At 38.3% G+C, this 24,506-nt stretch overlaps 1 protein-coding gene across 14 annotated transcripts in view; it reads left to right on the top strand.

Moving 5' to 3' along the window:
* The window catches only part of SLC8A1 (solute carrier family 8 member A1), a 664,135-nt gene that overhangs the window by 561,673 nt on the left and 77,956 nt on the right, over window positions 1–24,506 (top strand). For all 14 annotated transcript variants that reach the window (XM_054701171.1, XM_054701172.1, XM_054701177.1 and 11 more), the window contains one exon: window positions 22,372–22,475. In XM_054701171.1, the coding sequence (XP_054557146.1) occupies window positions 22,372–22,475 (104 nt within the window). The remainder of the gene's footprint in view (window positions 1–22,371; window positions 22,476–24,506) is intronic.

Below are 24,506 nucleotides of genomic sequence, written 5' to 3' on the forward strand. Positions count from 1 at the left end.
AAACCACAAACCTTCTAAGCTAAAACCCATGGGAAGCAGTGATGGCATTTATCTTATGCGTCCTAATAATCCTGAGGGAGAAGTAAATTATTTATGAATGATTTTTCTACCTTTTTTTGAGGGAATGGGGTCTCCATTCAACAATGGAATATTTCTGAATATTTTGGTTTAAAATTAATATTCTACCTTTATTTTGAATTTTGCTCTCTATCTAAGTGGGTTTTTCCAAATTGAATCTTTTCTGTAAACATACTTATTGTAGATAATTGGAAGCATGAGGTCAACTAATAGGAAAATCCCTAAAGTCAAAAGAAAAAAGTTCTTTCTTTCTTTAGGTTCATTGCAATAGTTTGAAGAGTTTTAGGAACTTGGTCAGCAAGGGCTGCCCATTTTTTGGCACTTTTCCATGGGAGTCCCTGAGGATGATGTTTCGTCAGTGCCTACAAGTTTTGTTCTCTGAACCTATCATCAAGGTCACAAAGGTGATAAAGCAAGTGGGACTGTTGCAAGCAAGGACAAGGGAGAGAGGAGGAATTGAGCTTTTAAAATTATGGGTTAGGGCCTTTCTGATAGCGCAAGGGGTTAAGCACCACACTATGAAGCAATCCACAGCCTCTGCAGCACAAGTTCAATGCCCTGCTGGCCAGGGAGCAACCCACATGGTGCAGCAGACCTCTCCTGTCTCACCCACTGCTCCCCTCAGCAGTGTATTTCAGTCAGTCCACCTGTTCTGTTCCCCACTCTGTCTCTGGTGGGTCCTCTCAGCTCCCTCATCTCTGGCCTGTACCCCATAAATATGCATAAATAAATATGCATAAATAAATATATCTTTAAAAAAATAAAATAAATAAAATAAAATCATGGGTTATATGTGCTGAGTCCATAAGGATTTGGACCCTGGTCTTGGAATTTTATCTTCCAAGTTCCAAATGTTACATGGAAAAGATAGTGCACATTATCTTCAAGCATTGGACCATAACTTCATTTTAAGTTACCAGGGTACAAAAAGGAAGGGCAGAGCAAACAGGCAGCAAAAGAACTCTGGCTATGAAAGCTTTGGCCTTATTTGTGCCACAAGAAGAAATATGTAATTTCCTCCAGGAATCAAAGGTATTGATAAAATGTATTTTATATAGCAATGGCTTGAAATATGCTGCAGAGAGATATGAGGACAGGTAGATTGTAAGCCAGCTAGTGAGTACCCTGAGAAAATCTTACCTCCTCTTATAGTGTATGCTTGGCAAGTCTTCTGGAAAGATCTAGCTCACCCTCTCCATGACAGTGTGCAGAGGAACATTAGTGTGATATATTTAAGGGTGATGTAAGCTGACTTTGTTATAAAAACAATGTAATTTTAACATTGGAATGACATCTGGTCTGTGTCACAGCTCTATCAGGATGAATGATAGTAGTGGAAAATAGAGATCTGCCTTTGCCAAATACGGCCATTGATGAGTAATGCTTTATTCTGCCCCTAGTTCCCCTGTTCAGATGGGAACTGAGAACAAGTGCCTAATGTAAGTCCTGTCAATTTCCAAGTGATCAGTTACCATGTAAAATCAGCAACATGTTTCAAAATGCACAAAGTGAATTTTCGTAGTTTTGTTTTTCTAAATGAGGAGAGGAATTTTGAGGACACAGTTTCCTGGCAAGTAGTATAGGAGAATTTGCTCTGCTTGCTTCCAAAATCTGAGTTTATATAGTCCAGGAAATACAAAGAGGGATTTGTACTTTGAACAATTTTGCATAATCATTAAGACCTTCCTTTGTTGTGTAATCTTTCTTTTTGAACAGTGTCTGTCCATTAGAAAATAATCCTTATTGGCTACTAGCATTTTGATTACCTGTGATATAGGACAGACTATACTCATGCTCCTTGTTTAGGCCTATTCTCTGTAGTCCAACCATGATGGACTGAGAGTATCATGTATTGGCCTAAAGGCGAGTTAATTAAGGAAGTTACACAGCCCCTGCCCTCCAAGCTCCATCCTAAGCAAACCCATGATCCAACATTAATGCAGTCAAGGTTTCCAAAGTAAGCCATTTTCATCTCCACTAAAGCAGTAAAATGCAAATTATATTATTTTAATTCCTCTACTTCCCAGGATTTCAAGTCAGCTCCCGCACATACTCCAAATCTGATGACTAAAAATACGAAAATGTTTTTAACCCCACTTTGAAATAAGATCAGGCTAATTTTTGGAATCTCAAAATTCAACAATTTGCCATTATATTAACAGCCAATCCCTGTATTTATGTAGCACATTACAGAAGACTTTTAAACCATAATGCCTCCCATCGAGAAATTTACAAAGGAGAATCATGTGGTGGGTCTTAGAGCAGATACCAGTTCAGCGCCTTCAATTTTTACCTCCTTCAATTAACTTTCCCTAAAGCTATGCAGTCCCTCTTGGGAGCACAAAGCATGGAGCACAGAGGAATCCCTTCAATCCCATATTCATAATAAAAAGGACTAACCAACCGTTGAGTTAATGTGAATCTTGTCTTAGTAACGAGGACCTGGGAGCCATTTTATAGTCATTCCTCAGTGTAGTTAGCACCTTAAAGAGGGCACCTACCTGGTATCATGCAGTGATCTCATTAACATGCTTTCCAACATGCTTTCTGATTTGGGGTTTTATCCTCCTTGTTTTCCATGTCACTGTGGAATTTTGTTCACAATGGGTTACATTCTATATTTATACTCTGGATTGGTTTTGCTAAATGCAGTCTTTTTTTTTTTTTTAAAGATTTATTTTATTTATTCAAGAACCGGGGTACAGGCCAGATGTGCGGGAGAGTGAGAGGAGTCACCAGAGACAGAGCAGGGAACAGAACAGGCAGATTGACCGAAGACACTGCTGAGGGGTGCAGTGAGCGAGACAGGAAAGGTCTGCTCGCCATGTGGGTTGCTCCGAGGCCAGTGGGGATTGAACAGGCACTGCAGAGGCTGTGGACAGCTTCACAGCAATGCGCTCAACCTCCTGCGCCACCAGGGAGGCCCCTACATGCAGTCTTTAAAAAAAAATTGCAAGTGATATTTATAGAAATTATATGTTAGATATGAAGCCAATTATTTTCGGGCACCTCAGAAATCATACGACACAAACTTGCCATGTTGATATTTACATATCATCTTTGTTGGTTAGGGAAATGCAGGTCAGAACTCTGTGGGTAGCATTCCCTGAACAAATTTCCAGATTCCAAACACCATTATTTCTCAAGGGCAGAGGTCTTTTGCTACCATTACCTTACCTTCCAGAAACTCCACCTTTCCTTCTATCCCTGTGTCTTTCCCATTTTTATAAGGTTCCATTTTACTTTCATTAGCTGACCATAAATTTCATTATACAAGTTAATACATACACAATGATTTTTTTTTTCAATTACTGGAAGTAGAAATACATTTCAGTATGTAAATTCATAGAGAAATAGTTTGAAATATCCCCATATTTACTGCTGCCCACAAGTCCCTCTGAAGTTTGATCCAAATCTTCTGGTCCTCTGTTGCTCCCCATTGGCCAGTTCTGACCACTCACAGGGGTCATTCTGACCTAGGTTCAATTTGGCACTGTAGGTAGCTGAGAAAACTTAGAGATTCAGGAGAGAAACTCTGCTTTCCCTGCACAGAAAGCCTTTCCCAAGGGACATTACGGGTAAACTTCCTCTTCGGCACTAGACTCCATCTTGAACTTCACAGGACATGCAACTCCCTGGCTTCCACAAGATGGGGGGAAAATATGTAGCAAGATAAGAAATTTTCCAAATAGGAAAGAGTCTTGGAGATAACCCGTTTCACTCTGAATACTCAGTTCTCTCCCATTCTGAAAGCCATCAATATTTTTGACAATCCTTGTTTATAAAAGAATTTTGGAAAAGGAAGTGAATGCAAATGTACCCATCAAAGACTGAGCATACAAGCCAGAGAAGGCCATGAAAGAGAGGTCTCTTGCGAAAAAGAGATAGCACCTCATTTTATTGTAACTCCTGCTTAATTAAATGCATTTCCTAGGCTGTTTTATTCATAGAAGTCAATGTGTAAGTTAGGGAATAATTGATTGCTCAGAAATTGGCAAGTACTTCCTAAGGAACATTTTTCTTTATGATGTCTTTGGCATTTGTGGTTTACTAGTTCCATTTCCAGCCTTAGACATTGCACCATAAAATTATAACTCCATCCCGAGGCACCAGCTGTCATTTCTGCCAATATTCTCTGGCTCAGGAAAAACAGCACAGTTACCCGCATGCATGGAAAGTGGATCCCTCAGTAAATGCTAAATTTATCAAGAAGGAAATCACTATTGAGATACACTGACTATTATTTCATCTGGCCCCTGGATAGGAACTGGGGCAAATGACTTTGCATGGAATTATGTCAAATAAATCTGGTCCAGTCCTACAGAAATAAATATCAGATTTAATTTCATAGTCGCTGATATCTGTGATATGTACAGGAGCATTTCTATGAGATCTTCTAATGGACAGTTATACAAGTTATAGAACCAATCGATCTGCCATAAAGAATATTCCCTTCTGCAGAATGCTTTGCACACTTAGTAATTCTATGAGCTAATAAATGGATTTTTACCACTGACCAACATACCAAGAGTAAACTTGACGGAAAATTTACCTACTACTTTACAGTGAGAAGAATCTGCAAGAGCCACAAAGAACCACCTGTTGCTTTTACCTTGAATATATGACATCTGATTGATCTTGAAAAGAATACATTTCATGAGCTGTTTAAATGAAGTGAGGCAAAATGAAAGCAAGTTTTCAAAGATATCTGCTCTTGAGCCCTTTAGCCTGGGAATTGGAGTCAGTCTTGTAAACTTTTCCTACAGTCAATTGATGGATCAATGCATTAGAATCATTAAGGGAGCTTCTTAACACTATAGCTCTCCCCCACTCACCCTTTACCTACACATCCAGATATTCTGGTACTATGGAAAGAACAAAGAATCTGTAGGAATGCTAGTGGTCAGCTAGTTCTAAGGAACCCCTAGTCTAATACTGTGTTTCTTCCACAAACTGCAGAACTCACAAATTCAGACCCTGATTTCCCAAAATACCATTAGTCTTTTTCCACTGAGAATTTATTTATTGGACCATGTTTCAGTTTTTACAGGTCACTTCCTTCAGGACAACTGGACCTAACATACGTGATCTAATTCAGTTTTCTCGTGTTAAAACTCTTTGAGAGCACCAACAACTTCACTACCTCATAATCTTCCTTTCTCCCTCCTTAAATCACTGTAGAAATCAGTTCTTTAACTTTATTTCCATACTCTCCTCTTGACCCAAACTATAATCTCTTTTATTCTCTACAATTGTAGGTCCTCTGATTTTGACATGTCTGATTTTCACATGTGATTTTGACATATCCCACCTGTGGGACACATGAGACATGCTCCCCTAACCTTCAAGGACCCTACAGTTTTTTATCCTTTCAGTTTTATCCCTCCCCCACCCCCATCTCCCCTTGTAAGTGCACATGCATGCGTACACACACCTGCATACACACACACACACATGACCTGCTGAATAGCTTGAAAACCACTTTTCTAAGTGATAGCTCTTTCACTGTATCAGGAAAATGATATTCCTTTTACCCTTTCCACATCCTAACTTGTAAATTTCCATTTCGTTACATCATTTGGGTTATAATTCTGTCACCAATCCTTTTGCCAATATTACATAAGATAATATGTGAAAACAGTTTTCCTTCTAATTCATTAATCTGAGACTTCTTATTTTGATAATTTTATTTTAAAAACTTAATGCACATTCCCAGCTAACATTTTGTTATAAAGTTTGCCAACACTATTTACAGTTGATAAAAATGAAATATGTGCTCAGATCTAAATTTATGGTAGATAATTAGATTTTCTGTTCGTGAAAATAAATTCAGTTTTTTATAATCTGATATTTTCTCCAGCAGAATGTATATTTAACTACCTTCATCTAGCTATAAGAAATTGATCATTGCAGGCAAAAGGAGGAACTCAGAGACAGCATTTCATGGAATTTCTATTTGTTTTCTCTAATACAGAGACAAGTTTTCAGGAAGGAAATATTGCAGAAGGGAAATTAAAACATTAAAGCAGGCCTCCCCCATGGCACAATGGGTTGAGCACAGCGCTCTGAAGCTGTCTGCAGCCTCTGCAGTGTAGGTTTGATTCCCGGGCAGCCATGGAGATTCCCACATGGTGCAGCAGACCTCTCCTGTCGCACCTGCTGCTCCCTTCAGTAGTGTTTCCCGTTGTTCTGCCTGTTCTACTCCCCACTCTGTCTCTGGTGAATTCTCTCGCCCTCCCGTGCCTCTGGCCTATACCCCAGTTCTTGTATAAATAAATAAATATATCTTTTAAAAAAAATAAAACTTTAATACAATTCCCTTGCATTTATTCAGTTTTGGCAGATCTAGATAGAAGGCATCTAGAAGAACACACCGCTGGATGGGAGGGACTTTAGGCTCTGGGGATAGAATTTTCTCTGTGACTCCTTTCCCAGTCTCCTTTGCTTTTTTCATCCTTCGACAATGAAAACTTTATCACAGAGTTACACCGTCTTCAAGGTGAAAATTGATCTTTGAATGTTCATGATCAAGAAGGCCCATGAGCTCTTTATTACAGAATTGTGTCCCCATGGCCCACACTAGTTAGCATCTGTCCTCACCACCAACTCTCTTAACTCGCCGTCCATGGCCCTCCTCCACAAACAGGAGACAGACAGCTCAGTAACTCTGGAACATGACATGCCTTTCCATTTCTGTTCTTTACATCAAGCTTTATTTTTTTCCTTTCCTGACTTTGAGCTTGAAGTGCATTTCTGCCTAGCAAAACAGCACTTTCTTCAAGCCCCAGCCTGATCATTCCTGCCATTTGCTAATTTCCCTACCCTCTCAGCTCCCTCTGCACAGAATACATACTTACATTTAGCACACATGGAGGTATGTGTGTATGAAATCTTTGGTTTACGTGCCTGTCAGTTCTGTGAGTTCACATTCTAAGCTGTGAATTCCTGTTCCTCAGTCTGACACATAGTTGGATACTCAGTGAAAGTTTGTGGGATAACCAGGTGAAATAACACGGACTCTGAAGTATATCTGTGTGGTCCCTTGGACTTTCCTGACATGGTCCAATTCATGAATTTGAATCATGTGCACACTGCTCATTTCACTCACTTAAGGACCTTAGCTTTTCATCTGAAAAACATGTTGGGCTGCTTTTTACTGAGGCATCTAAGAGACCTTGATGGATCAGCACAAACTCAAGTTCACATCCGTGACCATGAGAATAGCTGTGTCATCACAAAGGCAAGTAGGCAGATGCTGGGCTGGCCCTGAGCTCACTGTCCTGGGGAATTTCACCAGGTACCTCTGGTGTCCTGGCCCTGAAGACACAGTGACTCCTGAGTTTTGATGACTCAGCCAGAAGATTTTTGACATTATTGGGGGCTGTGTTTTTAAGGATTTTCTTCAATTCCACTACCAGTCTTACCAACCTTTGAATATCTCTACCGGGAAGTCTGACTTTATGAAAGAAATTTAGTTAAAGGTATAAAGAAGGTTTTGATTAATTTAGAAACCCAAAGATAACTCAGAAGATAATTCGTGACTGTCACACCAAGATGACTACTTATTATAGAGGGGAAATTCATAAATAACTTTTAAGAGGTTGTCTTGTTTTAAAAGTACAAAAAACAAAAAATTCTTATTTCTACTGAAATAGGTCCTTGAGCTATGCTTTTATTATTACAAATAAAAGAAGTTAATTTCAATACTGCATGAGTAAAGTTAATAGAAATGTTAAAATCCTAAAGAATAGTATTATAGTAAATATTTAATAAAGAGTATGCATTCTATCAGTCAATTGTATTTGCTGCTAGAATTTCTAAGTTTTATACATATATACACTAAATATAACTCTGGGAAAAGATCCATCGATAGGTATCAGATATTAGTGCCTTTCTGTTCACAGAATAAATGCCTATTTTCCACAATATTGAAATATTAATATCAATACACTGTATGTTTTAGAGTAGAAATGAGATTTTACTGGAAAGATTGTTGGAATCAAGAAATCTAAGTTTGTTTGGGTACAAAATGAAAATACTAAGATAAAGATGATAAAAGCATTTGAACATTTGCAAATTCTTAAAGTGTGAGAAATTCTTTCATGTACATTATTTCACTTGTAATTCCTATCAACCTGGAGGCTATCATTTTACATTTGATGACACTGAAATTTAGAGAGAAAGTGACTTGACCAAAGTCACACTGCTAACAGCTATTACACATATACATAAAAAATTAATCTTATGTATATTTATATATACATTTTATATATTATATATAACTATACACTTAAAAGCTATGAATCTGTATTGCAAATGCAAACCTAGATCTCATTTGCCTTCTTTAGCTGTGAGTCTTTGACTAAAAGTGCAGACTTTTTAGAAAATTTGTAAAATAATACAAATCCTGAAACAATGACTTTTCCCTGTAAGAAGATTATGTCTGAATCAAAAGCTGAAATAATGGTGAGGATTTGCTTTTTGAACACTAAACTGTGAGCTACATACAACCCATACAAAATTTTAAAAATTTTTCAGTGCCTATTTGCAGATTTTCCTCTACCATCAGTATGCCCTTTAAATGCAACTCATCAGAAACTTGTAATTAATCCCAAAATTGCTTACCAAGTACTTTCTCACTTTTTGGTCTAGTGGTTCAATTTTGTTAAACAATGTCATTATTTGCATTCTATAAATCTGCTCTGGTTCTATAAAGTCTAACTGGGGAAAGCTTGTATTACAAACAAGAAACATAAAAGGGGGAACAAAACACATTTTTAGCTCAAAACCAATAAACACCATTCTGGTTTTTGTTAATTTTGATTTTAAGCTTTAAGTTATTGATATCAATAAGAGGCTAAATTGTCTCCCTGCTGATTTTCTCTTGTGCTGATTACCTATTAAGTGCCTTGAGTCCCTCCTGTTAAGAGCTCCAACCAGTTAACTGTTTGGTGATTTTAAACCAAGTAGAATACCTGGAAGAGATTTAAATATCCAAATAAATGCTGTAAAGTTCAGCGGAGAGTCCACCGTCAGTAACTCATTCTGTCTGCAGGCAGTGGAAGCAGCAGCAGAAAGAGGCCCCTTATGCTTCACTGTAATTGTCCTTAATTCACAGCTTCTATCAAAGTCACTTAAAAAAAAGATTATTTATTTATACCAGCACTGGGTACAGTGAGAAGCGTGGGAGGGTGAGAGAATTCACCAGAGCCAGGGCAGGAAACAGAACAGGCAGACTGACGAAATACACTGCTGAGGGAAGCAGCGGGCGCACCAAGAGAGGTCTGCGCAGCATGTGAGACCTGCCTGAGGCCGGGTATCAAACCCGGCACTGCAGAGGCTGCAGGCAGCTTTGCAGCCCAGCGCTCAACCACCTCGCCACCAGGGGAGGTCCCAAAGTCACTTTTTAACTGTTTGTGATTAGGACTACTCAGGAAGTAGTGCATCATATAGAGGCTCACTACTCAGTGTGTTTATAGGTTTCTGTGCCACATTGCTAGAAAGTCAGTTGCTTCCAGAATTACTCCATTTGAATCAATAAATGGATAACTTAACGTATGAATGTATTTTTAAGGGGAAAGAATTGCACACAGTTGGTGATCATTTCCATCTCAGTACAGTGGAGGATAGGGGCGCACCCCAACTCTGGTAAAAAGACAAAGAAGAAGAGAAAGATGCAAAGATATGTAACTGTTGAACATGATACCCAAAAGGCTGGGGAGACTAGGAGTTAGCTGTGATTTATTCTTCATTCAGTATTTCTATAGATGTGTAGATTCTAGTCAGGTGATGATTCTGTATCATCCTCCTTACCTAAGGACATCCATGTTTCCCTCATCTGGATCATTTAGTTTATAAAACATCCATCGGCAGGACCATTAATGATGAAATGACAGCGAGTTAACAAAGAAAATCATGCATGTCCTTCTGGAAGGGAAAGGTTGACTAAAAAGAGTAGCAAATTGGATTTCGGCAGCGCCAGAGAAGAGGAATACCAGGGTAATACCAGTGTAAATGAATGCCCGTTGTGGGTTCAGAGTCTGGAGAGATCCTGGCGTGCTCTGGTTTTGAGGCACTAGTTAATTTCAGTGAGTCTCAGTTTGCTCATCTGTGTAATGTATAATGAGAGGTAAACAGGGAGATTTCTAGGATGGAGGTTTGAGAGACTAGAAAGTAGCTGGTGCTTGGGAAAGCAAGGACTGAGTGGGAATGGAAAATGACAAATGCTATTTTGATGACAAGCTTGGGAATGGTGATTGGTAGAAGGGCACTAACCTTTGGTAATTTTGAGTTATTTAGCATGAGAAATTGTTGTGGAATGAATGCAGGCTTAGTGAGGTAGCCAGAATAGTCTTCTAGGGAAACAACATTGGCAGTTGACTCCTGAAGAGCTTTCCAACAAAATTAACCAAAGGTTAATAATGTAAGAGGGGAGAATTTCTCCTTTAAATTTAAAAATAGGGCCTCCCCGGTGGCGCAGCGGTTGAGCACTGGGTTGCCAAGCTGCCCGCAGCCTCTGCAGTGCCAGTTCAATCCCCAGCCACCAGGCGAGGCACACAGACCTCTCCTGCCACCCGCTGCTCCCCTCAGCAGTGTATTTCGTCAGTCTGTCTGTTCTGCTCCCAGCTCTGTCTCTGGTGAATTCTCTCACCCTCCCGCACTTCTGACTGTACCCAGTGCTTGTATAAACAAATAAATAAATCTTAAAAAATAAATAAATACATTTAAAAATAGGCATACCAGTTTTCCATGGGGCAGAATACAGACACAATCTTTCATAAAGTCCTATAATCAAAAGAGATGTGTAAGGTTACCACCTAAGTTAGGAGTCAGTGTGACGCCAAGTACAGAGAAGACTGCAGGGAATATAAAGTCTAAGAGCATTAACTCCATATAGCACCTCCATAGGACAGCAGCAAAAGCTCATAATATTTTTGACTTCCTTTATTTCTTCCCCTTCCAAAAAGAAAAGATCAGTCTATTTAGATAGGGACAGTGGAGAGAGAAAAAAAGGGCACACAATTCATATGTAAAGATAGTTACAACATTGCAGACATTTCATACAACATCTTGTGCCATTTTAAAGGAGAGTTTCTAAATGTTTGCTAATGTCATGGGAAATGTTTGAAATGTAACATTAAATGAAAAATTGTGACAGTAAATTTTATTTACACACCCATAATATGGTTCAAATTATGCAAGTGTGTTTTAAAGGCTGAGGGCATGCATTCTAAAATGGTAAATGGTGATTTTTATTTCTTTTTCTCCATTTCTGCATTTGTAAAATTCTCAAAAGTAAACAAGTGTTGCTTTAATCAGCAGGAAAAACACTAAGAAAAACAACACCCAACTTCTCTGAAAGCAATGCATATTATTGTAATTGTATTTAGTAATAAAGCCCATAAAACACAACTTGCTCATAGAAACTATTGCTGGTTCTGCCAACTTATGACGTTTCACAGAAACTGGGAGAGAAGCCTATTCAGCATCAAATTTCATCCAGGTTATTCGGGAAAGCAGTAATCAAAGATATACACTGAAAATTTGATTTTTGAAAGTCTATATTATTGATTTCTACTTACTGTCTTTGATATCAGTAAATTAGGTTTGTTAATATGCTTTCATTCCTAGACTCTTCTTCTTGCTGTCTATAATAATAATTATGATATCCATTGTTTACTGAGTGCTCTATACCAGGTCCTGTTCTGTTGTCCCACATAATCCCCTCAACAACCTCACCATATAGATACTATTCTGTTTTTTTTTTTTAGATGGGGAAATGAAGGCATAGAGTAATTTTTTTTTTTTTAGATTTATTTATGCATACAAGGGCTGGGGTACAGGCCAGAGATACGGGGGGGTCTGAGAGGTTTTACCAGAGACAGAGTGGGGTACAGAACAGGCAGACCAACTGAAATACACTACTGAGGGGAGCAGCGGACGAGACAGGAGAGGTCTGCTTCGCCATGTGGGTTTCTCTCTGGCCCGCCAGGTATCGAATCCGTGCTACAGAGGCTGTGGATTGCTTCATAGTGTGTTGCTTATCCCCTTGCGCCACCAGGGAGCATGAATTACAGGCAGTTTGACCCCAAGAGTCCCAGTTTTTGACTTGGCACAATATTATCCATAGACATAACTGCAATAACCAACATTCATTTAGCACTTAATATGTGCCCGGCTCTGTGCTAAGTGTTTTAAATGTATTATCGAAATTACTACTCACAAGCAGATGAGATAAGTATCCTTCCTACAAGCTTGACAGAGCAGGAGCTCAAGTCTTCAAAAGAATAAGAAACTCACACAGGGGCAGAATCAAGAATGCTGCAACCTAACAACACACTTTAGAAAGTCATTTTACCCCACCAGTACTGGGGGATCACTCTCTGCCATGCTCACAGATACCTGAGTTGTCATAAGAATTATGTTATTTATGAACTTTGAATAGCTTAATTGGCTTCCTGGAGTGCTTCGCAGATGTTACCTTCAGGATAAATAAATCCAAACTGCCTTATCAACCTATACTCCACTGAGTTAAGTAGTCTATATATAGACTGTGTGTGTGTATGTTTGTGTGTGTGTATTTAACCATAGTCATCCACTGTGACATGCAAAACTAAAATCCAAACATTTATAGACTACATATACTATGAAGGAAGATTTAATATTGATTTCTTAATCTTACATATCAATAAAAAACAATATTAGACATGGAATAAAAAATGTAAAATTTTAAAGTCAGTATCAGTTCACTAATTATTGGCTTATTTTAGCTATAATCAAGAGAATGTGTGACATCCTGTCATTTTTTTGTGTGTGTGGGACCCTCACTGGTGGCCAGGGATCGGATCAAACTGGCGCTGCAAAGGCTGTGGGCAGCCTCGCAACCCAGCACTCAACCGCTGCACCACCAGGGGAGGCCCGACATCCTATCTTTTATAATATTTTTATAGGAATGCATACAGAGAGATTGATTTGCCATTGAATGTTCTGTGTCTATAGAGAAAAGGAGAGAAAGGAAAGGTAAGATAGAATATGAATCTTAAAATGTACAGAAGTCAGATTTGTTTCCTGATGTTCTATCTTTCTGGTATATTCCAACAGTGGTATATTTCCATTGTTTTCCAGGAAAACTACTTTGAACAAAGAATCTTGATCAAAAGGAAGGACTAAATGTAGACATAAGCTCTGAAGAGAGTTTAATGACAATCCAAGAATATTTTAAAATGTTGAAAATAGAGCTTTTGAAAAGACTGTAAAACCAACAGTTTCTCTGAAATTCAATAGCACCAACTTCACTTAATTGCAAAATCTTTAAAAGGGCATTGGCAAATTGAGGACTGATAGAAATTTTTAAAATGGAACCAAAGATGTTTGTGTTCAACTTACAGAAAAGATGTTTGATACCACAAAGAACTGTTAATAGTACCCTCAACTTTGAGGAATTTTTTAAATACAAATTTTTCTACAGAATCTAGATCTTCCACTCCTTTTACTTAGTGTAGTGAAGTACAAGTTAAAGGCAAATAAGTGGGTCCTAACCAGTTAAGGAATCAGTTTTAAAATTCTGAGACACCGCCATCCCTTTGTTAAAAGTGTCTCTCTTAGGGCCTCCCCGGTGGCGCAGCGGTTGAGCGCTGGGTTGCGAGGCTGCCCGCGGCCTCTGTGGCGCCCGTTCGATCCCTGGCTGCTCCCCGGCCACCGGAGGAGGGTCCCACATGGCGCGCAGACCTCTCCTGCCGCCCACTGCTCCCCTCAGCAGTGTACTTCTGTCCTTCTACCTGCTCTGCTCCCCGCTCTGGCTCTGGTGAGTTCTCTCGCCCTCCTGCGCTTCTGACTGTACCCAGTGCATGTATAAAAACAAAAGACAAACAAACAAACAAATAAATAAATAGATAAAACATGCCTCTGTTAAAAAAAAAAAAAAAAAACAAAAACAAAAACAAAAAAAGTGTCTCTCTTAGAAATTGCTCAGTGCCAACATACTTAAACAATAAAAGACTTCTAGGCCAAAGTCAAAACTCTGATCTGTTTCAACATGGTGCCCAATGTTGATTCACTTCGTTTTTCACTGAATTGACAAATTGTCTCAGCAATTAGGTACAAGCCCAGCACCTTATTACTTTACCCTACCTAAGACTGAAGTTTATTCACTGAGAGGAGTGAAACAATGGAAAGGTATAGATTTTATATGTCGTAAAATTATGGTCAGTTTTTAAATACATTCTTATCATTTTTTCTTAGTAAATTGCACTCAAGTGATTTTTCATATTAGCCTGACATAGGGTAGAACTTGGGGGTGGTTGGAAGTACAAGAATTCCCCATGTATTATTAATCTGAACAGTTACTCGAGGATCCCTGCAATGTCTCTTTCAGGTGATGATCAAGCAGCATGTCTTCTAAGGAGGGGACAGTAGTTTATAGGCTTTTGGCTTTTGTGGGGGTTTTTTGAGACTAAAGCTGATAATTGATTGCTAAAAGGAGAGAGACCCAAGGAAGATAATTACATTTTGTTTCTATTTTGCATTAAAAAAAATGAATTTGTTGCCATTTGATTCAAAAATAAAATAAGACAAGGTTATATTGGAAAACCCCCATTTCAGTGCCATGTAAGACTCTGCTGGTATCCCTGAGAACAGCAGGATTTTGACTGTCCCTGCCTCTTGCCCTGCTTGAAGCAATGATTTCAATTACCACTTGAAAATGCAAAGACATGAGTGCAGGGATGACAAGGCCTCCTGGAGAATTACTTTGGTTCAGCTACTTTAGCTCTTATCTTCCGGAGTCTATTTAAATTACAGAATAGCACCATTCCTGTTTGTCAGGCTCAGCTTCCTAGCAGGAGTCCCAAGAAAAGTATGACTCAGTCTCTGGTATCCAGCTAAGTGGTGAGGGGGTAAGTGGTAGAGCAGAGGCAGGAAGCTGAATAGTAGCTCCTGCACCCCTTGCTTTTTTGAGTTCAGACCTCTACTTAGATGCTCCATTATGTATGGGGTATGATCCTAAGCTATGTATAAGAGTGAATTTAAGGGCACTGTCTCAAAATATTTCCTGACCCCCACCACTATTTGCCAATTGTCTCTCTTAGTGACTGGATGGTCAGGCAAATAGGAATGACAATGTAAACCACTCATTGTCAACCAATAGCAGTAGCAGTTCCTGACACTTGATAGTCGTTTGCAGAATCATCTTGCCTGCATTTTATTATTTGATCTTTTCAGTAATCTATGAGGTTTTGTTACTCAGAGTTGATGGATGATGACACCTTGATTAGATTGTCACAACACTGCAAACATCACAATCACCATGAAGTGGCTTTTATTAACCCCATTTGATAGATGATAATGTTATTGTTTACAAAGATGCTCGAAATAGCCCAAATACTTTAGCAAGAAAGTGGCAGAGCAACATGAGCCAGGATAACCTGAGTGCCCATTTGGTGCTCTTAACTTTTCAACAAAGAGAAATGAGAGTCTAGTCACCATCAAGCTGTCTTCTGGGATCACCTAACACGGCACGTGGAGCAAATTCCAGAATGAATCTAAATTCGATGTTTCCTACCAACCATCTGAAAATAATACAAAAATATTACTGGCAATACCAAGAATAGCATTCTGTTCTTATCCAATTTGGAATATTAATTAGAGGGGGGAGTTGATTTGGGTCATAATGGAAAATGACAATATATGCTTGATCTTCTCCTCTTCCCCTTTTACTCCAAATCACCAAACAACTCACCCAATCAACTTTTAATGGGGAAAAAAGCTTAAAATGAGCCCAAAATTCAAACCAAGTGACACAGAGGTAGCTCATGGCAAGCATATACTTTCATGTAGGTAAAGAGAATTAAATGCCAACAAGGGTGCCAGAAAAAGCCTTAGGAGATGTGAAGCTTGTTGGCTTTGGGAGGGCAGCAGTCGCGACCTATGATTATGGTCCTTTCTTCTCTTTTAAAATAAATACCATGAAGGAAAGGTTGCTCCTGACATTTTCGTACTACTTTATACATAGGGTAAAAGAACAAGCAGGGGACGCCAGGCTGGAGGGAGGGGCACCAGAAATGTTGAGATGTCAAAGCACATCATCAGCTCTTGGCCCTGGAGGAGGCAACAAACATACTGTGAGAAACCTGCAGAAGTGGATGCACTGAGGAAAACGAGCTAACAGACATATCACTGCCACTTACCTTTGATGCAAGTGGATTTCACTGTCTCATGACCAGCATTGTTCCAGTTGTCTAGCAGGATTAGCAAATTTGAAACTCTCTACTGAAAACCCCAAACATTCTCACAACCTTTTCTATGTCTTTGTATGGATATACCACATTGTGTTTATACTTCAGTTGTTGGATTTTGGGTTTTTCTTCTTTTGGCCATTATGAATAATGCTGCTGTGAAAATTCATGTGCAAGTGTTTGTATGGACACATGTTGCAAAATTTTCATGGGCGTAGCCTAGAAATAGAATTGCCTGGTCATCTAGTAAACCTATTTTTAAACTCTTCAGGAATTGCTAGACTTTTCCAAAATGACAATACCATTTCCCATTGCCATTACAAGTGTAAGAGAGTTGTAATTTCTCTACATTCTCAAGAAGACTTGTTATTATCTGTCATTTTGATGGTAGCTATCCTACAAGGTGTGAATGTCTATATCATTGTGCTTTTGATTTGCATTTCCTTAATGGCTGATGATGTTGAACATCATTTCCTGTGTCTAATGGCCATTTGTTTAGTATCTTTGGAGAAGATAATAAAATTCAGATCCTTTAGCTATTTTAAGTTTTTTTCATGTCTTTTTTTTTTAATGTCATTATGTCTTTTTTGAGTAATAGGGGTTCATCCTAAACTTTTAAGATCAGGTATAGGGTGGATTAAATTTCAGTCTTGCCTCACATAAAGCTGTCACTTCGTTGTCAGAGTTATGTGGTTGTTTCTGGGTCACTTCTGTCTTGAGTCTGAGTCTGATGGTTTACACATGGAAAGTTTTCAGTTCTACAGATATGGACTTTCATTGACATGGCCCACAGGCTTAGGGGAGGGTGTCCTGACACATTATTGTCTTTTGTGGCAATTGGAACCATTCATTTTTCTCCTCTACAGATATTATCTCTGTTGTATACAAACATATCACCAGAGTTCCTATCACTTTGTTGAGAAGTAAATCACTTTGCATGAGTGTAAACTCTGCTGCCTGAATACCGAAGGTGTTTTCTCACTTATACTATTAAGGTTGCCTGTGGAGACCAGCATTTCCTGAGAAGAGAAAACAACTTTAAGTACTCTCTATATAAACACTAGTGAAGAACAAAGCAAACATGTTTCTCCCATATTTCAACCTAGATTGCTAATGAGATCTAAAATTGAGTTTTGACAATGACACACTCAAAATTATATCTTTTTAGTTTAATACTTTCTTTTAAACATCAGGCTATATCTTCCAGCTTTTTGTGAGCCAGTTCTGAGCCTTGACTATGTATTAGGATAACCTGAAAAACCTTTAAAAACTCTATTCATGCTGGGGCCGCAAAAACCGAGTTTTATTTCATTGATCTGGTGTGGGCCTGGCCAGCCTTGAGGGTTTTTAAAGCGCTACTTGTGAATCTAACACGAAAACTTCCAAAGCATAACCCAACATTTGTCAGCTTCTTAATGACTATCCAATTTAATGAAAGAATCCATTGTCCTCTCTGGACGATTGTTTCTTAGATTTTAACATGTATAGGTGTCATCTGGGGTCTTGTTGAAATGCAGATCTGATTTGGTGGGTCTGGGTGGGTCCTGAGATTCTGCAATTTTAGCAGCCCCCAGCTGAGGCTGAGGCTACTCTCAAAGTTCTTAGAGTCAGAGTCTTGAGCCCCTACACATGCACAGCACTTTTCAGTTAATCCTAATTGGATCTTTATGACATCAAGGATTTAACTCCTTAAGATATCCATTATTGAATATAATATGTGCTGTCCTTCTTTTAAAAATAGAATTGAATTTCTATCATTTATAGAGAGAGGCGGTCTTTGTTAATGTAAAGAGAGAACAACCAACCTCTATAGTAATTTGAAATAATGATTCAGATCATTTAAAGCCATGATAAAAATACTGCACAGTGGAATGGATTTCATAACTTTCATGAGGGATCCTGTGGATCACATAATCGAAAGGTCTAGGTGTTAGGAATCAGTCTCAGGAGTCTCACCTTAGAAGTTACTTAACATTCCTGAGTCATTGTTTCCTCTGTAAACCTTTGGTACTTGTAAGGCTGTTATAAAGATTGGTGAGTTAAGAAATGCAGTTCTCTAATTCATCTTTTTCTCACTTCTTCCTACATTAAGGGTAGCCTTAAGGAAAGGAAACCACAGAAGGACATTTTGAGGCTGACATTGAAAAAGAAATACTACTTTGGTTTAATAATGAGAGAGACTAATGATACTAGTAGCGATACTACTTTTGAAAAGATTTTCTCTTTTTTAGCTCCCATGAATAAAGCCACCTCTTTCTTTCCTTATTTACCACCTTCCTGAGTCATCACCTGACTTAAGAACTCTTTGTTAGACTCCTTCAGGGTGTTTGGGTCCTTTCAGGTAGCAAGAATAAGAAGTAGAGATGTTGGTTTTTATCATCCAGTTAAAGCCACTGTACAAATCAAAAGGAATCACCTGCATTTTTCCACTAAATAAATTGATCTTTACCAAATGCTTCTTATCTAGAAATGGAATCAAATGTATTTCCATACAAATTTTGGATGGTCAACATTGAGAAATATTTTAACATTATAAGATTTGTAACTGCTTTTCTAGAAAATATTTTTATAGTATGTTGTTCAACTTCAGAAAGGTATAAAATAAGGGAGAATGCTTAGCTTCTTTTATGACATCAATTTTTCTATTTGTTTCTTATCAGTGCAATAATAATGCAACAGTTGTCACTGAATGAAGAACTGTGTGTACCTGACTGTTCCAGCCTTGTTTTGGTTAACATGTCAATTTAAAGAAATAACAGCTATCTGGCTGTTCCCATTGGTAAATAGAACCAAAAGAAGAACAGTCAAGTGAATCTGTGTTCTCAGGGAAAGGAAGTTCTTGTCACGGTATGATTATGGGGTTGGTGTGGCAACAGGGAAAACTGGAGGGAGCACCTTTAAAGTCCCTTCAGCTCTGGAGATGCTAATTCTCTCACAGAATTCTAAGGAGCAGATGCATGCTTCTACTGATTTTTAACTAGTGCCCTGGAGTCTTCACCAAATCTTCCCAATTCATGTAATATGTGATACAAGAATAACAGTCCCTCTCATGCAGTGGGCTCTGAACATGAGCAAAACACATCCCAAGGATGTATTCTTTTAAAAGATATCTGGGTTGATTTTACCTTTGCCAGCTGTGCTAGGGGGCCAAATAGTTCTGTTTGGATGCAAAAGATGAACATCACCAATCCCTTTTGATTTTCACTTCTCTTGATTCAAAGAGCTAATTCATAAGGACTGACTTCATTCTGCCTCTTTAAATTGACTGAAATGTCCTTTAATAATCAAGTCTATTATTAGCTTTACTGTGCAAGAAGAGCAAAATCAATATATAATTTAACGACTCCTCCTGTCAGAGCCACTATTGATTGTATTACTAATGATTTTGAAATGATATGCCATTATGCAAATCCCATCTATTTTAGATGTCTCTGCCAGGCACCTAGAGAGGTACTCTTCCTTTATTTGACCTTATGATACTGATTGATTTAGAGGAGTTGTACAACTATAGTTTATGCTTACAAGGCTGTAACATGCAAACATTTGCTACAAAGAGGGTAGATATTTGGCAGGTTTTTATAGGGTAAATTTGATCTCCCTTGTAATATAAACTTCAGTTCTGAAACAGAAAAGACATGTATGATCATTTCTTATTTCCTCCTGTGCCTTCTGTAATATGTTGTGGGTATTTTTTAGATATTGAGGAATGATCAGATATACAGGTTTAGTCCAGGAAGACTTAGTTTTCTTATACTAAGGTGAATTATAGAAAATTGCTCTAGAAGTTGGACAGGAACTATTCACTGTACATATGTAATTAGACTTGTCACACTGTGGCTAGTTTTGTAACTATTTACTCTAAAAAAATATTCCTTTAGTCATTTATAGCTGCTTATCTAGCCTTAGTATTTAAGTCCTTGAGAACAGAACTAAGAAGGTACATTCATGAGCTAATTTAAGAATAGAAATCAGAATGTGAGCATCATGCCTGCGTATTCTTTAACTGAGGAGCAGAGAGAAGTTTATGAGACCTCAAACATCAAAGACCAATTATTCGATCTTGTGTCTACTATGCTAACCCAAGAAAATAAGACTAAAGCATTTAACTTTAGGAACTGGGAAATTCAGAGAATTTAATGCAATGTCTATCCATGGCCTTGTTCATATCTGGAAAGAAGATTGATACTCTGCCATGCATATATCTAAATGAAATCTGATGGCTTCAGTCTATAAAACTATATATCTATAAACTAATTCCCTTCCAGAAGAACTAGAAATGTCCATCAAAACTTAAAGATGTCCATGGCATGGAAATAGCATCAGTATGACGTCATTGTTTGAAAAACTAGTGAGAAATGTTCTTGGCCAATGTTACCGAAAAGAAAGTTTCAAGGACAAACAAGTGTTTAGGGGGCTTTGAGTATATTGTAATACATGAAGTGATGAAGCCCTTATTAATTAGGAAGGTAACATTAGATTTATTTTTGGAGATGTCAAGCTTTATGGGAAGTTGAGATTTGCATAATATTTGCATTTGTGCTACCTGCCTGTCAGTCACTGACAACCAGAGGGCCATAAGGCAAGAAGTGCTGAAGTGTAGATTACAGAAAGAATTCTTAAAACGCCATGGTGTACGGTGTGACAGTGGTGTAGGTGTTGTGTTTAATCAAAGTTGAGAGTCAACTTGGGGAGGGATGAACAACATCATGACTCCCCCCTCCCCTTTCAAAATAGCTCATGGGAGAATGAATACAGCTGCCATCTTTAGAAAGACGAACAGAACATGAGCCCCTTCTCCTAGGATCTCAGTGGAAAATCACTGTCCTGGATAAGAGTTTGATTCCAGGACAGTGGGAGGCATAACATAAAATGCCTTATATTTACATTGTGATGTTTTTATGCATTTATGATCCCAATAAAATATTATAATAAATATTTGGAAATACACAAAAGCACAATGAAGACAAAAGTTTCCATCTGCCTAATAAATAACCTCTATTAATATTTTGATGTGATTTATCATTTATTCCAAATGGGTGAATACCTGCGCTATTCAGGTATAGCACAGACAATCCTACAGTTCAGGCATTAACAAAATAAATATATTTTTCTTTTCTTACTATGACCTGTGTTTTTCTGCTTTTCTGTCTCGTGGTGATAATAAACCTATTAGCACTGAGTGCTCTGTTTTGCCTAAAATAATTCTGTGGCCTTGAGCAAGGGAGCTATGCCCCGAGCCACCTCTTCAATCTCTCAGATCAAAACCAGGCCAGTCGGGAAGAGCAAATTCAGTGCAAAAGTTTCTCAGTTACCGTTTGTCTGAAAGTGCAGCTCCTTAGCCTTGATTTCCTCTCTTCTATGTTCCTTGCCTTTTCTTTTCTTGTCCCCTTGTTCGTCAATTTCTATTCTTCTCTATTTCAGCAAAACAATATCAGTCAAGGTAATTGATGATGAGGAGTATGAGAAAAACAAGACCTTCTTCCTTGAGATTGGAGAACCCCGCCTGGTGGAGATGAGTGAGAAGAAAGGTGGGGGCGCTGCTCCAGGGCTGAGCCCCTCAGCTTCTGCTGGCCTGTGCCACCCCTGGACGCCTGCACTCTTCAGAACATGACTTCCACGCACACATCCTTCCCCCTATGCAACAGGGCACAGATCTCACCTGGGGTCACGGGCTGGACGCTCATGAGTCCGTTTTGGCTATTGTGCACATTAAAGATCTGAGAACAAATTTCCAGTGCCATCAATTAAACCTCCATTTCTGGGCAAGTTGGTGCAGATGCTTGCCAGGCCAAAATGAAGCCAACTTTCTGATTCCTCTTTCTAATTTGGGGTACCTCCTGGCTGCTAATTGAAGCAGGAAGAATTTGTAAAAGTGTAAGTTAAAAACAGAAACGAAACGGAAGCCAGCTCAGAGGACCCGAGATGCCCTTTTACATACTCCGGGAGGTGATGTGCTGCCGGTTCTCCCTCATAACATCACAGCAACATTCAGCTTCTTGAACACCTAGCATGAGCTTGTGACTCCAACCATTTGTTTTGCCTTTGTCTTGTGTTCCCACAGGAAGATCATTACCATTAGAATATTTGACCGTGAGGAATATGAGAAAGAGTGCAGTTTCTCCCTTGTGCTTGAGGAACCAAAATGGATAAGAAGAGGCATGAAAGGTGTGAGAGTATACAAAGACATACCAGCGAGAAATTGTACTCTTCTCTCTCCGTGTCTCCCTACTCTCACACTTAACTCTCTCCTCTTCCTCGGCTTCCAAGTACTATACTTCATTTCCTTTGAAGCTTTAGCAATTTCATCTCCCTTCCCTAATGCACAAATGCACCAAGAAATGCCCATTTTCTTCAGGAGATGCCAACTAACCTTGATTGCAACCAGATTTAACACACACCTGAAGAGATTTCTGTAATTCAGAGGTGAAGACATAAAAGAATGATTTATGTCCTTAGTTTTTTACTACTCAGGGATAATTCTAAAATTTGGTGCCAACTACAAAATTTCCCCTAAAATGCTAGTGATAAAGACTCCTTGATACCTGATAGTAGATGACTCTAATAGCGACTAATAGTAAATTTTCAAAGAATCTAGTAATTAGGTGCCTTTAAAGAACTCATTTTTGAAATGTTGAATAAAAACAAAGGTCCTTAAAAGGTAGTTTATTGATATTCTAGTATTCATATTCACATAATATTTTCATATCAAATATGAGATTTGAAACAGATCATTTATATAACCATAGTCACATCAATTTTTTTAGTAGGGAGGTTAGGGTTCTTCAGTAGGAATTTAGCCCTCACTTAAGGTTCATTCAGCCTTACTCTCCAAAATATTTTATTCCTTATAAAATTGACAAAATTCTAACAACTATAATAAAAGAAAATAAGTATCTTTATGACTTCTTTTTGGTTGATCTATACTTACATCTTCAGAAAATATTTGAACAAAGAAGTCAAATTCTCTCCTCTCTTTGATTTGAAATCTATTTTATGTGGCCTTGATATGATAAAGAACAGGAATTTTATCTCACTTTTATAGATAATTCTCTGTTCTGAATAACTATGAGGTCTTCCTGTAACTATCCTCTAATAGTGTTCATTTTAAAAGAAATCACCACATACTTGATTATACATGCAAATGAGCACATCACATATCAATGACTTATTAATTGCATATAAACAATATACAGTGTAGAAGATGAGAACAGTATAGGAGATGACTAGATAAACACTTTGCAAGAGATTTTTACTCTTACACATATGGTAAAAGTCAAATAAATAGGTCTAATTCCTATAGAGACCCAATATTAGGAGGAATTTAATTAATCCCACATTTGTAAGAACTCACTGATCTCAAAGTGCATCAGAAAAAAAAAAAGTGCCTGTCCCTGACTTAATTATGTTCAAAATGGTTAGAGGAACCTTTGGAGTGATGAAGAAAGAAACACTGGGGACCCATTTTAATGCAGCCTATTTCCATAGGCAGTAGGCGGAAGGAAAAGACACTTTAGAAAATTGTGCTGATTTCTTACATAGATGGGATCAAAAATGCCTCATTAACATACAGGAAAAAGCAGTTACTTCTAAGTGTATTCCTCCAAAGAACTGTCTTTTATCTAAAGGAACAGCATCTTGGATAAAGTTCTTTCAATTAACGTTTTAGTAAAATAAGCCCTCATGTAAAAGCAAATTAAAATTCCTTGATAGCACTACCCCGTGTTCTACCCACCAAGTGGATTCTTGTCACTGCAAATAAAATTACTAGCTGGTTTTAGAAAGTAGTCTGTAATTCCACCATCATCAGAAGGAAGCCTGGGTCTGAAAAAGTGACCATAGCATTCCCATCTATAACTCTGGGAGTCATTTATTTGTTCCACTTAGCCGGGTATCTCTCACCAAAATAAAGTGCTACAGTATAGTTGGGGTTTAAAGCACATAATCTGAGAGATAAATGATGTATGTTCCCCTCACCCTCCCCGCCCTGTCTGTTTCTACAGAATTATGAGTCCACTAGAAGCTTTCTAGTCTAGTTGCCCAATGACAATGTGCAGAAGTCATTGATAAGGACACACAAATAAACACTAATTCTTGGGACTCAAGTTTTGAGGCTTTAAAAGCATTGGTGTTTCTTGATGGCCAAGATATCAAGCAAATAGAACCTCCAGAGAAAGCGCATGAGCTTTATCTGAAGTC

Source organism: Talpa occidentalis, unplaced genomic scaffold (assembly GCF_014898055.3).
Source record: "Talpa occidentalis isolate TD23 unplaced genomic scaffold, MPIMG_talOcc4v2.1 talOcc4.5, whole genome shotgun sequence".
Classification (NCBI taxonomy): Eukaryota; Metazoa; Chordata; class Mammalia; order Eulipotyphla; family Talpidae; genus Talpa; species Talpa occidentalis.